This window comes from Ornithodoros turicata, chromosome 6, assembly GCF_037126465.1.
Source record: "Ornithodoros turicata isolate Travis chromosome 6, ASM3712646v1, whole genome shotgun sequence".
Lineage (NCBI taxonomy): Eukaryota > Metazoa > Arthropoda > Arachnida > Ixodida > Argasidae > Ornithodoros > Ornithodoros turicata.
The window spans coordinates 36667222-36679309 of NC_088206.1; the positions used below are offsets into that span (position 1 = coordinate 36667222).

The 12088-nt window shown below is 46.6% G+C and overlaps 1 protein-coding gene across 3 annotated transcripts in view; it reads right to left on the reverse strand.

The window, feature by feature from the left end:
- The window catches only part of LOC135396544 (E3 ubiquitin-protein ligase RNF123-like), a 502532-nt gene that overhangs the window by 370235 nt on the left and 120209 nt on the right, over positions 1–12088 (reverse strand). For all 3 annotated transcript variants that reach the window (XM_064627582.1, XM_064627583.1, XM_064627581.1), the window contains exon 7: positions 8031–8116. In XM_064627582.1, the coding sequence (XP_064483652.1) occupies positions 8031–8116 (86 nt within the window). The remainder of the gene's footprint in view (positions 1–8030; positions 8117–12088) is intronic.

Genomic DNA, 12088 nt, shown 5'->3' on the forward strand with positions numbered 1-12088 from the left:
TCCTCGTAAAGTGTGGTTTTCCGTGTATGCAGATGACGTCGCTCTTTGGACAGTAGCAAAATCACGCCCAGCCATACAGCGCCGCCTGCAGCTCGCTTTAAATAATATTCATACGTACCTCACGCACCTTGGGATGGACCTTTCATCCGAAAACTGTGTCGAGCTCCCTTTCATGCGCAAAGCTATGGCCAATTTCACTCTTTGGCTTGGTACAAAGAAGTTCGAGCCGGTACACTTCCACCACTTCCTTGGTAATCGACTCGGACTTGCGCTGGGCTCGGCACATTAAACACCTTGAAAGTGTAGCGATGGCTCCCCGCAATTCAACATCCTTCTGCCTCAGGATGGGGCTGTGGTCAGCGTTCCCTGCTCGCCGTTCACGCAGCATTGGTGAGTGCGACTGTGCTTTACAGTCTTCCTATTCTGCACAGGATATCAACAACTTCATTAAATACACTTCGGTCCCTGTTTGCTCGAAGCCTTCGTCGATGCCTCGGAGTTTCAAGAATGGCTGAAACACGGCAAGTACTGGCTGAAGCTGGTGAGCTCCCGATTGAGGTTCTCCGTGAACGTGAAACGGCTCGGCACTTCCTCCGTTTGCTTGCTCACATTCCCCGCCAGAAAAATTCGATACTGCCCTGAAAGCGACTTCTATCGAGTAGCGAAGAGGACACACCAGACTCTCACTGGATTCATAACTAAGGACACTACACCGCCGGAAGCCCCCTGGTCTCTACCGGTACTGCCCACTTTTGTACTCCTTCCAAACCTTCTGGAAAGAAGGGATCAGGTCCTCCCTCAAGTCCTCCGAGCCCATTTTCATGCTCTGGTAGACGAGAAGTTTTCTACATATACGACAGCACATACCGATGGCGCATCCCGAAACAACAAGTCCGCCTCAGCATTCGTCATACCATCCGAAGGCGTAGTGCACGGAAGACGCCTTTCACATCCAACCTCCTCCACAGCTGCGGAACTCTATGCCATCCTTTTCTTTCTATAACACATCGCTGATTTTACACCGCGGGAATGGGCAGTCTTCACAGACTCCAAATCTGCACTTCAAGCAATTGAAAATTCCGGCATACGAGGCCCATCTGCACGCCTAGTCACACATGTGTTAATGGCTTACCACACTATCTACGCAGCAGGCCACAGGCTAGTTCTCCAGTGGGTTCCAGCCCATTGTGGTGTCGTGGGAAACGAGCAGACCGACAGCGCCGCAGAAGCAGCATTGTCGTATCGGAAACGGATCAGCATTGTTCTGCTGAGAGGAGACCGCCGTTCAATTCTCCGACGCCTAGTGACACCCCTGGCTTCCCGCCAATGGACAACCGACATTCTTCCCCCCTCTCTGTTGACCAGAGTTGATCCAACGCTCGCTTTCCGCATGCCACGAAACACCCCTCGTCAAGATGCTGCATTAATCCACCGAATGCGCCTCGATGTGGCCTTTACAGCTCAGTGGCATTACCGCTTGAGACAAGTTGACTCTACCACCTGCTGCCACTGTGGTGTGCTTGAGGATCTGGAGCATATTCTTCTTCATTGCTCCCAGTACCAACCTTCCCGAACCACACTCTCCGAGTCTCTTCGTCAGCTGGACTCTCGCCCCTTCTCCCTATCGAAATTGCTTGGTCCCTGGCCTAATCCAGCCCAGCAATGCTCTGCGCTCAAAGCTCTACTGACGTTTCTGCACACCATCGGACTTCGATCGTTATTGTGAAGGGGCTCGTTATTTTATTCCCTACATTCCCACCAGCAATGGGGTAGAGTATCGCCTGTGGCGATGAACCTCCCCACTCTCCAAAGCCAAAATAAAGTTGTTGTTGTTTCCCGTCTTACGCTGCAACAAATAATTGACGAGTTCGTAAATGGAGGAATGCTAGATGGGCTTGCCCGACAAGGAGACACAATCGTCGCGATCCCAGGAAATAACCTTCTTTAATTCCGAGACGACCCTTTCCGCTTCCTCTTCGTCCACCTCTGGAGAGAAGAGTGAGTAGTCAAAGTCATTTGTAGTGTCGGACGCCTTGTTTTTATTGTCGCAGGGGTCAAATCCGTACTGCTTGAGTATGCGATACAGTGCTTGCAGTATGAGTTTCACTTTGACGTCGCTTTCACTTTCCTTCGAGGAAAGAATGTTCCCGATGGAGGAGCCAGTCACTTCAATTTTCTTGGCCACTGGCGAAAAGATTCAACACGGCGGAAAGTATGAGAGGAACCACCGACGAAAGAACGCCCTGTCCTTGCAGCTGAGACAGATAGCGCTTCAAACGTTGCGGATTCTTGTGAATCTTTTTCTAGGCGAGCCGTCGTAAGAAGCGTTTGTGCTTCTTCAAACGCGCGAACATGTCTGGAGCTAGAGCCACCTTTCCGTTCAATGCATTGAGGCAAGTTTCGGAGAGGTGTTTCATGTCGGCCGAGGAAGAACATCTCAAGACGTCGCGACGGCGCTTAGGGGGTAGAGTGGAGAGTACTTTGAGTAAAGTGAGATTTCATTTCATTTTAATACCTTAAAGGGCCCTAAGGCATTACATAAGGGGGGAGACAATATATACAAACACTATATACCTCAAAACAGGTACAACTCAATGCACAACCTTTCGAAAGCACTTACATTGACTGGCAATAGAAAATCAGGTGGCAAAGAGTTCCAGTCGCGCAAAGATAATATCAAAGGAAATTTTCTATAATACTCACTACGGCAGACGGGAAGAGCTAACCTGTAATGGTGGTGTATGCGGTCAGAGAAGAAGGGGGCAGGGGTGACAAAGGAAGACGATGCATTATAAAGCTTATACATTGTTATTAGTCTGTGGACCTTGCGCCTATTTTCTAAAAGTGGAATTTCTTAGAAGATCTTAGAGATGAGGGCGGAGATTCATTTCGGGGCGTAGATATATTGACGTTCTCCCGGAACGATATTGCTACGCAACCTGTGATCCTCGTGCATATAGTTGTGAAGATCCACGAGTAAATAAGCGTGGGGCGATGACATCGCTTGTTTGTATGCGTCCAGAAAATACTCCAATCTTTTTCTGCCAAATAGCTGTTGCCCGAAATGTTCCATCTGGTGCATGCTGCGCACGATGCACCACAGGACGACGTAACTGGCGTTGTAGGATATAGTTCTAAAATGGCTACTGTCGAAAAAGATGTTTTGAACGAGTAAGAAGATCGACGCGTTGGCGTGGTGAGAACCCCGAATGAAAAGATTGGTCACCTCCTTCAAGGAACCAGCGTCGGTCATGTGATCATCGACGACGATCAGCGTAGCGCGCGACGTGTCCCACTCTCGCGGTAGCTCCCTGGTAAATTTTACAGAGTCCCCAAATTCGTCCTGCATGCTCGGCGAAGCATATTTCTGTACGTAGAATATTTGTGACGGAGGCCTGTCCACCACGTAGTTCAGGTTCCTCAGCACGTTCGCAACGAACGTAGATTTGCCGCACATGGAGGGGTCGCTTAAGATACAGCGAAAAGGATGACGGAAACGAAAAGGTTCGGGGGAAGACATGTTGCGTGCGAACACGTTGCACGAAAAAAAAGAAGAGACTGAGACTCGAAGAGAAATGCATCGCTTTTATTTACACGTCGTCGTATCCTCTACATCAGAACTGCGTTCCCAATACAGATTATCCAGGCTAAAGTTAGACCTCTTTTTCGTCAGTCTGTCTGCCGCTAAGATGCAGTCGAGCGTCTTCATCTTGTCCTCACACATTTCTTGACGTGCTTGCAACCATTCTAGGCAGTGCACTTGAAAGGCTTCCTCCACGATAAATCCACGATCCGCCGCGAATAAATTCACGAAGTTCTTCGTTTTTTGTCTTTTCCTGGCGACGACGAGAAACGCAGGAGAATAAACCACACATGGCGTTTTCCACGTATCGGTCAGAATGATGACGCGAGCGCAGTGCGCGCTGCCTTTATAGAGATAAACACGCGCAAAAAAATGAGACCGAAACCGAAACGAAGAAGCCACCCGTCACCGCTATGAGCGCGCGCGCAGTGGAAGGAGCAGAAAGCCAAAACAGAAACCACCCGCGCGCGCGCATGCGTAGCTGCCGCGGCGCGGCGTCCCAGTCAGTTGCTCGCTGGCTGTCGCGGAGAGCAGACGTGCGCTCGGTTGCTCCGCAGTCCCCGTGCTTGCTCAGTTTCTGCCTGGCTCTCAGATGGAACAGACGTACCGTCGCCGCCGGGGAAAAGGTGAGTGATTCGTCGATGTTTGCGCATTGTTTTACCGCGCTCCCTTTCTCGCATGTTTGCGGTGCCCCCCCCCCCGTGTTTAGACTTGTTTAGCAGTGACCAACGAGTGATTTGCCATTATTTGACCGCGCCCCTTTTCTCGCATGTTTGCCGTACGTGCATGTCTAAACTTATTTAGCTGTGACCAAGCCTTTTCTCTGTGTTGACGCACGTTTAGCATTTTGCGGTTCCCGCCTTGTGTTAGCTGCGTAGTGTTGTGATGCTGCGGTTAGGCTAACCGGTCGCCCCCCTAAGCCTTTTCCCCGATGTGCACTGTTTTCTCCGTGCTGTTTAGCAGTAGCGGTTAGGCCTTTTCTCTCGCATGCCTAGACTTGTTGAGCAAGTGTTGCCATTTTTACCTGCAGCTAGTATCTTGTTGTTCTCTGTTTTTCTCGCATAGAGCTATGATGATAGCTCCATCTGGTGTGACGCGTTGCAACTAGGTGGCCACCTGTCGTCGATCTCTGCAACTACCTGAGGCCAACAAGCGCTGGTCACTCCGGAGCGGTTTCTTCGCCACGGCGTCGTTGATTTTCGAATAAATTGTTTCTCTCCACTCTATTTCTATCTCTTTTTTTTCTTTTCTGCCTACTTTTTCTATTTCTTTATTTTTTTTTATCAGCTCAACTAGCCCACAACTCACACAGTGGTCTGGACACGTCTTAGATGCTCCCCAATTAGTGTAATGACTCACTGAATGATCCTAATTACTGTGGGGGTCCCAAATTGCTCCGATTGCTCATTAATGGCGTCCAGGCCACTGTGTGAGTTGTGGGCCAGTTGAGCTGATCATATACTACTGTCGACGTGGACCACCCTTTTTTCGAATTTTAAGTAAATTTCATTCGAAAAATATTCGTAATTATTAATCTCCATGGCGTAGAGAATCCACATTGCGTTGTAGTGTATATAGAAAATATCAAACTCTTCGATTAAATTACCTGTCATCACGAAAGAGTTCTTAAAACCTTCGCGTGTCAAAGTGAGCAAGCTAAAGCTTGCATATTGTGAAATTACACTTTCTACAACTCAGTTCGTCAATTGCAACACCCGTTCAAATTTTAATTAAACACTTACTGATGTGTGCCAGTCTCCACTCCTCCTGGAAGTGATCCGATAAATTTTAGCATTTAACGCACAATCAAATATCTTGTATAAGATGTGTGACTATATGCACAACTTTTTAATCTATATCTTTGAAAAAATTGTAAGAAAGTGTGTACAGTTTTGATTTGGAAAATTTAAACAAGAAAATGATCTTTGGTGTGGAGTTTGCATTTTACCTCATTATGAACTAAAAACCTATAAAATTAAGGTATGCCCTTTCCATTTGTAGTGCCCGTATGCTATGACACTATGAATAGGGTGATAGTTTTTTAGTATGTCATCGGGAAACCTCGGGTACATTTTGTGAGTTGGATCTACGTTTATGTGCGGCCTGTGCTGCTTATAATGGTTAAGTTTGCAAAATGAATATTTGCTTATTATAACTAAGATTACATATCTTCCATTGTGATTATGCATGGTGCTAATCCTCATTGTATATTGGTTAAACATTTCTGATGACAGTTGTGTGATTCGCTTCTTCCAAAATCTGATTGCCAGTTAGAATTTATCTCACAATCGTTTGTGTGCCGTGTGTTATGAGGATTGCGTGATTAGAATTGTAGACTCCGCCTGCACGTCATGCTTGTAAAATACCCCATTTGCATCGCCGCATTTGATAATAGATTCCTTTCAACATATATATTGTCAAAAGATGTTATAGGTACGTTCTCTCAATTATACATTTGTCGTTGCTCAAGAATAAGAGAGCTAGTCCAGCTGTTTGAGAAATATACACACTATATGCAATTTAATTCACGAAATATGATAAGCTTTCGCAAAAGATTAGTGATCCACTTTTGTAAACAAAGATTGATGTATCATACCTCTAAATTTCAATGACCGATTCTTCTCCTGCAATTCTATCCTTCGAATGTTGAAGAGTGTAGTCGGTAAAACCTATTTGATTGTCTGTGCTGATTCCATGTGAGGATTCTTACATAGTGTGGAATATTCGTTTCCTTAGAAATCATTGTTCTCAATCTAGCCATGCTAAATACAATCGCAAGCAATCTGTTTTCGTTGCGATGCATAGAATTCATTATAGTGATGACAAAGATTCTATTTATTATTTCAGTTATACACTCGATTATTTCGATAAATTACTATTGTCCTATTCCAAACTCTGAAGTTTTCGTTTGTTGTCTTGATTGATGATGAAAGAAGAAGTCACTGGAAAGGTTAGCCAGCTGTAGGACTCGAACCCACATCTTCTTTTTAAGGCTTTGTATGTATTTGTCCTTTCTATGTTGTTCCAGCCCCAGGACATCAGTTCTCTCATGTTTGATTGATGAATTGAGAATGCATCATATAGTGATGTCTTATTATGGGTCGCTTGAATCCAGCCTTGATTACTGCAATCGATACGTTGTCGCCGTATTTGTATCGCTTCAGTAACTTGCACTTAGTTGCCACAAACTTGCACAATCTCTTATTGATGTTTCCTTTCTTTGTATGAAGATTCTTGAATGGCGTACAAGAGAGCATTAGATGAAAATCGTCCGGTGGTCCACCGCTGTTATGTTCGTTGAGTTTCAATAGGCCATTTGCAAAAGTTCGAGGGAGCAGCGCGCATGCCGGGAAATGCTGTGCAAAACGACAGCGACGGCGCATGCGCCAGTACGACGACGACAACGATCGGAGGCGATAGCAAATCGCTGTCGTTTTGCACAGCATTTCCCGGCACGCCCTGCCAGAGCGCGCGCTGCTCCCTGGAACTTTTTCAAATGGCCTATAAGTGGTGATAGATTAGACCTTGTAAAACAATATTGAACTTCTGCTCATTCAACATCATTGCAAGAACTGGTAGAAGAAAATAATTGCGTAGTCGTGGTAGTGGAACATATCACGTGATAAGATTTTTTATGTACTTTCCATGTCAATGGTTAGATGTAATTGGCTCAGAGAGCAGCGCGCCCCCGTTAGGTGTCGCACGGTGCCTATAGTTACCGTGGTGGAAGAAGTCCAAAGCAGCGCGTATCACGGGCGCGGTCATCTTTAAATTCACGGGCGCGTTGGCGTTTGCCGTGACGTGTGACCAGGACCTGTCCAGAATGCATTGTGTTCGCCCACCACGCTTTTGTTTATGGAGCAATACATTGGAGGGCACCCCTGCGCCTCACAAGCGTGTACCTTTAGCTTACAGGTTCAAATTTGCCAAGTTAGATTGCGAATCAAGAGTGTGAGTTCTTCAATTCCCAGAACGGCGAATCTCGGTAACACGCTATTCCTGACTTTATGTGTTCACGTAGCGAAGGAGGGAGAGGAGGTGTAAAGTGGGACTTGTGTGTCTTGGTGGCGTTGGCCAGTTGATCCGTTATGCGCTGTCGGCGAAGGTTTTTGCTCACTTGCATAACCAAATTCGGCTCTATATATATTTCACGGCAAGCGCTCGTTCCAGGAGTGTTGTGTCCCATTCTGCTATCTCGCTTTTGGTCGAAATTCTCCAACTCAAGAGTTAATTATTATTTTTAGGTAATTAGTCATTTTGACAAACATGTCCGCCTTGGTGTATAACTCGACCGCAAAAGCGACATGTATGATGCTCTCATAGCTTTTTTCATAAAGATTCTGTACGGGATAAAATAGAAAAAAAACACTCCATTATGTGAAACACTACACTACTATCCCAGAGTGTACTGAGCCTCAGAAAAAATTTAAAAAAGCAGCTGTCGTACCTCTTGTGAAAACTTGCAGTTGTATGTGGCCCAGCCGACTTGCATAACACCTTTGGATCCTAGCATTAGTTCATAGTGCCACTTTCCTGAAACAAACAGGATGGAACAGATGACAAATTATAACAGCTATACAATGGCAAATCATGCAAACGGGGTATCCGTACACAAGGCTCGACTGACCACACAGCACCTCAACGCAGTACATTTCTCATTTCTAATAGGCTACCCCAATAAAACTCAGGGGGCTCGATACATAAAAGAGGAAAGCATGATAGGCCGTGCTCCATTGTGGACTGAACCGCCCTCCGTGATCTGGATGTTTCACGTGCGGATTTACTCTTTTTGGCTCATTTTTAGACAGGTGTCGATGAAAACCTGAGGTCCACAAAGTTTTCTTCTAAGTTGAAATCATACGATATGGTGGGTCTTGTAGGCTGATGATGATTTCGTACTCGATGCCCATTAGTTGGGCACTTTAGCACAGACTCAGAGGACTTTAACTGGGCTAGTTGGTGACTGTTCACAGACAACAGAGCTAGACAAATCGCTTCCTTGTCGTGTCTCGCTATGTGTTTCAGTGGCGCTCCGTAAAACACACGATACAAGAGGTACACTTCATAGTCGGACAACGTCACTATTATACCCGTCCCAGCACTGTTCTACATTGTTTTGCGCATGCATGTGCAATCTCATCGGTATCGAAATACTGTCTGATGTAGCGGAGAGGGAACCGGTCCACTCGTCACAATCCCACTCGTCACCGGAAGACTCGTCGCAGGATAATTGGTCACACCGGCCCTCTGGTACGAGGTCCTTTTGTCACCGGAACACTTGTCAAGGGGGGCGGTTCGTCACCGGAACACTGGTTACAAGGTGACCCCGTTCCAAAGGGAATGCGTTTCACCGTGTTTTACCAAGGGGATTAGTCCAGTGCCCGGCCCGCACTTCCGCGAATCCGGATTCTGAAGACCGCTGACCGTAAAAATTCCACATCTTTGATAAGGGCACGGAGAGCATCGAAGTGAGGAAAACACAGCGTGGGGCTCCGTTGCTGGGGCGCGGACAAAAGTTGAGAGACTGACGAAGGTTAGGTCAGGAGAGCCTTTTACGTATTTCACACGGTGGGGAGTGGGTCAGTTCATGGAGAATATGCACCCGTCGAGACTGACCAAGGTTAGGTCAGGAGAGCCTTTTACTTATTTCACACGGTGGGGAGTACGGTGCGGTGCGGTGAGCAGGTGGCACTTCACTGTGACGTTATTCCGGCGTGACGGCAGTTCCTCGCACAAGATGCCCTGTGACGAGTTGCCTCCTTGACGAGTTCACCTATGACCAGTTGGCCTGTGATGACCGGGCATGTGACGAGTTCTCCTAAACCCGCATCTCGAAGCGAACATCAGGGTCTGTAATTGTACGAGAAAAGACATCCTGCAAAGCAGGCGTTTTTCCAGCGAAGTTTTCTCCAATTCCAAGTAGCGATTCTTCCAAGACCAATTCTCCTCGAAGCAGTGAAGTTTTCTCCAATTCCTTTAGTGTGCACCCATTAAAAGGAAGATCGCATCCAGAAACGTGTGTATGAGACCGAAACAGTAATGTTCAGCACCGCTTTACAGCCTAACTTGGCCGAATTTCTCTTCTCAAAACAGCTTACATATTCCCACTCCCTCTGCAGCTCAGGATGTCCCAGTGATAGTAACATCCTGATGACGTAACCCAAGCACACGAATGGAAGCGCACGGCAGACGATTGTCTCCGAGCTCGTCTGCTTCACGTTCGCACCGCAATACAGGGTGTCCCACCGAAAAAGGGCCAGGGGCTAAAGAAAAACGGAGTGCTCTACACAAATAGAACCAACTGTACGTGCTTGGCAGTTGTGTGGTCTATCCAAAAATATTTTTTTCATCGCCCCTTGTCAATTAATTAGCGGTAATTAATTTTCTAACTTTTTAATTATCGGTTTTGGCTCTCAGATATCAATGAGGAAGTTGTAGTACATGTCGAAAAAGACGCAACTGAAGTGGTTCGAGGTCGCTATGATTTGGGGTTTCGTTTTTTCTCGGGTTTAAAAGTTGGTTTCAGATGCCGGGCGGACCGCAGATCGCTGCCCACAATCCGGCACCCGCCGGCGACGATTCCAGCACCCTCCAGCGTACATTGACCTTCAGATTAGCGCTTGGAGACCATCCTTGGGCCACGTCACCCAAGAGGAAGATATTTCACCTGTTTCACGGCACACCTATCAGAGTGCACTGCAATCGTCGCGCGCGGGCGCCGAATTATGGGGAGCGCTCTGTGGTGCGCGCGGCTTCTGAAACCAATTTTTAAAGCCGGGAAAAAACGAAACCATAAGCCATAGCAACCACTTCAGTTGCGTCTTTTTCGACATGTACTACAACTTCCTCATTGGCATCTGAGATGTCAATGAGGAAGCTGTCAACAAGCTAAAACCGATAATTAAAAAGTTAGAAAATTAATTACCGCTAATTAATTGACAAGGGGCGATGAAAAAATATTTTTGAATAGACCACACAACTGGCAATTAAGCACGTACAGTTAGTTCCATTTGTGTAGAGCACTCCGTTTTTTCTTTATCCCCTGGCCCTTTTTCGGTGGGACACCCTGTATACTAAATGATGTACTAAGTGAAAAGACCTTGGTAAATACACCGACTTTCGCATTCCAGTGTGAGTTATGACATGGTGTTACGCTCCTGGCTGTACGAACAAGTCCGACGCTAACAAGAAAAAACAAACTAGTGACGTGTTGTTCGTGAATGAACTGTACAGACTGAACGACTCATTTGCTTGAAATGAATACATTCGTTCACTAACGACGAAAATACCCCTTCACCAGTCCAATTCACCTCCAAGTTAGACCACTGTTGCTTTCAGATCCCCACCTCTCTTCCGCGACGGGAGGGCGCCGACGAGTGCGGCGCCATCTACTTTTGCTATCTCAAGCTATAAAAGTCCCTAAGCCGTGCCGCTGTGTACAAAGCGACGTGCGCGGAGAGGGGTCGGACTCCGTCCCTGGAGCGTGACAGCACGGAAGCCGACATCCGTGTGGTATGGAGGAGGTTGCAAGGTATATTTAAACAGGTAGCGTAACTCCCATAGGCCCCTGTGTCTTCAGAATGCCGCCATGATAGAGACGGTCAGCGCCATCCATCCGTTGCGCGGACTACTAGGATTGTAAATAAATGACGTCAGAGACGACATCACTAGTATGAATAATAAGTAATGCATAATTATCCATGCACGTTTACATTGGCCCGGCCCACTTCGCTTGCCTTGTATTCCCTTTCCGCGCCCAGTCAACAATACCAGACGAGAACACAGAAAAATAAAGCATATTAGATTTAATGAATCATATCAATCCCAAATGCATACAGTTATCACAGATTTTGACAACTCCAAACAGAAACGCATCGTGATGACCATAGAGAAATTAGGAAGGCTCACATAAGGCCCATTTCTCACCTAGAGCTATACGTACACCTAGTGATTAGACGTTTGCATGTATTCAATAAGTGGCCGTTATAGGTCCATTGCAACAAAACACAACATCGTTGGTACACAGTTGGTTCCTGCTAACACTCACACCATCATGGCCGCTCGTCCCATGACCAAATCTTTTTTTCGCGGGCCCAGCAACATGGGATCATTGTATTCATCTGTTCACTTGTGTTAATCTTGGTTCACAGCACGGAGATGTGAACGTCGCTTCCTGTTTAACCCAAAGAGTGTACGAACTCTGTATTACAATGCACGGACACACGGAACGGATACAGAGACGCACGGATAAACAGACCCAACTGTGACATATGCGCAAAGGAGCAGGATACGGAAATGTACTGGAGTGGTAGATGATCTCATATATGTGCACGAGCGGGGCAACAGAAAGCTTTTTCTACATTGAAATTATGAATAACCTATTAGTACACACACAAGCCACGTCCATGTTGTAAAGTTTTCCTGTTTACAACCGTACCTCTACTGTCAACACCCAGGATCGCTCGCGCCTCTTGCTGGTGGCCTTGCCGATGGGTCTGATTTGGT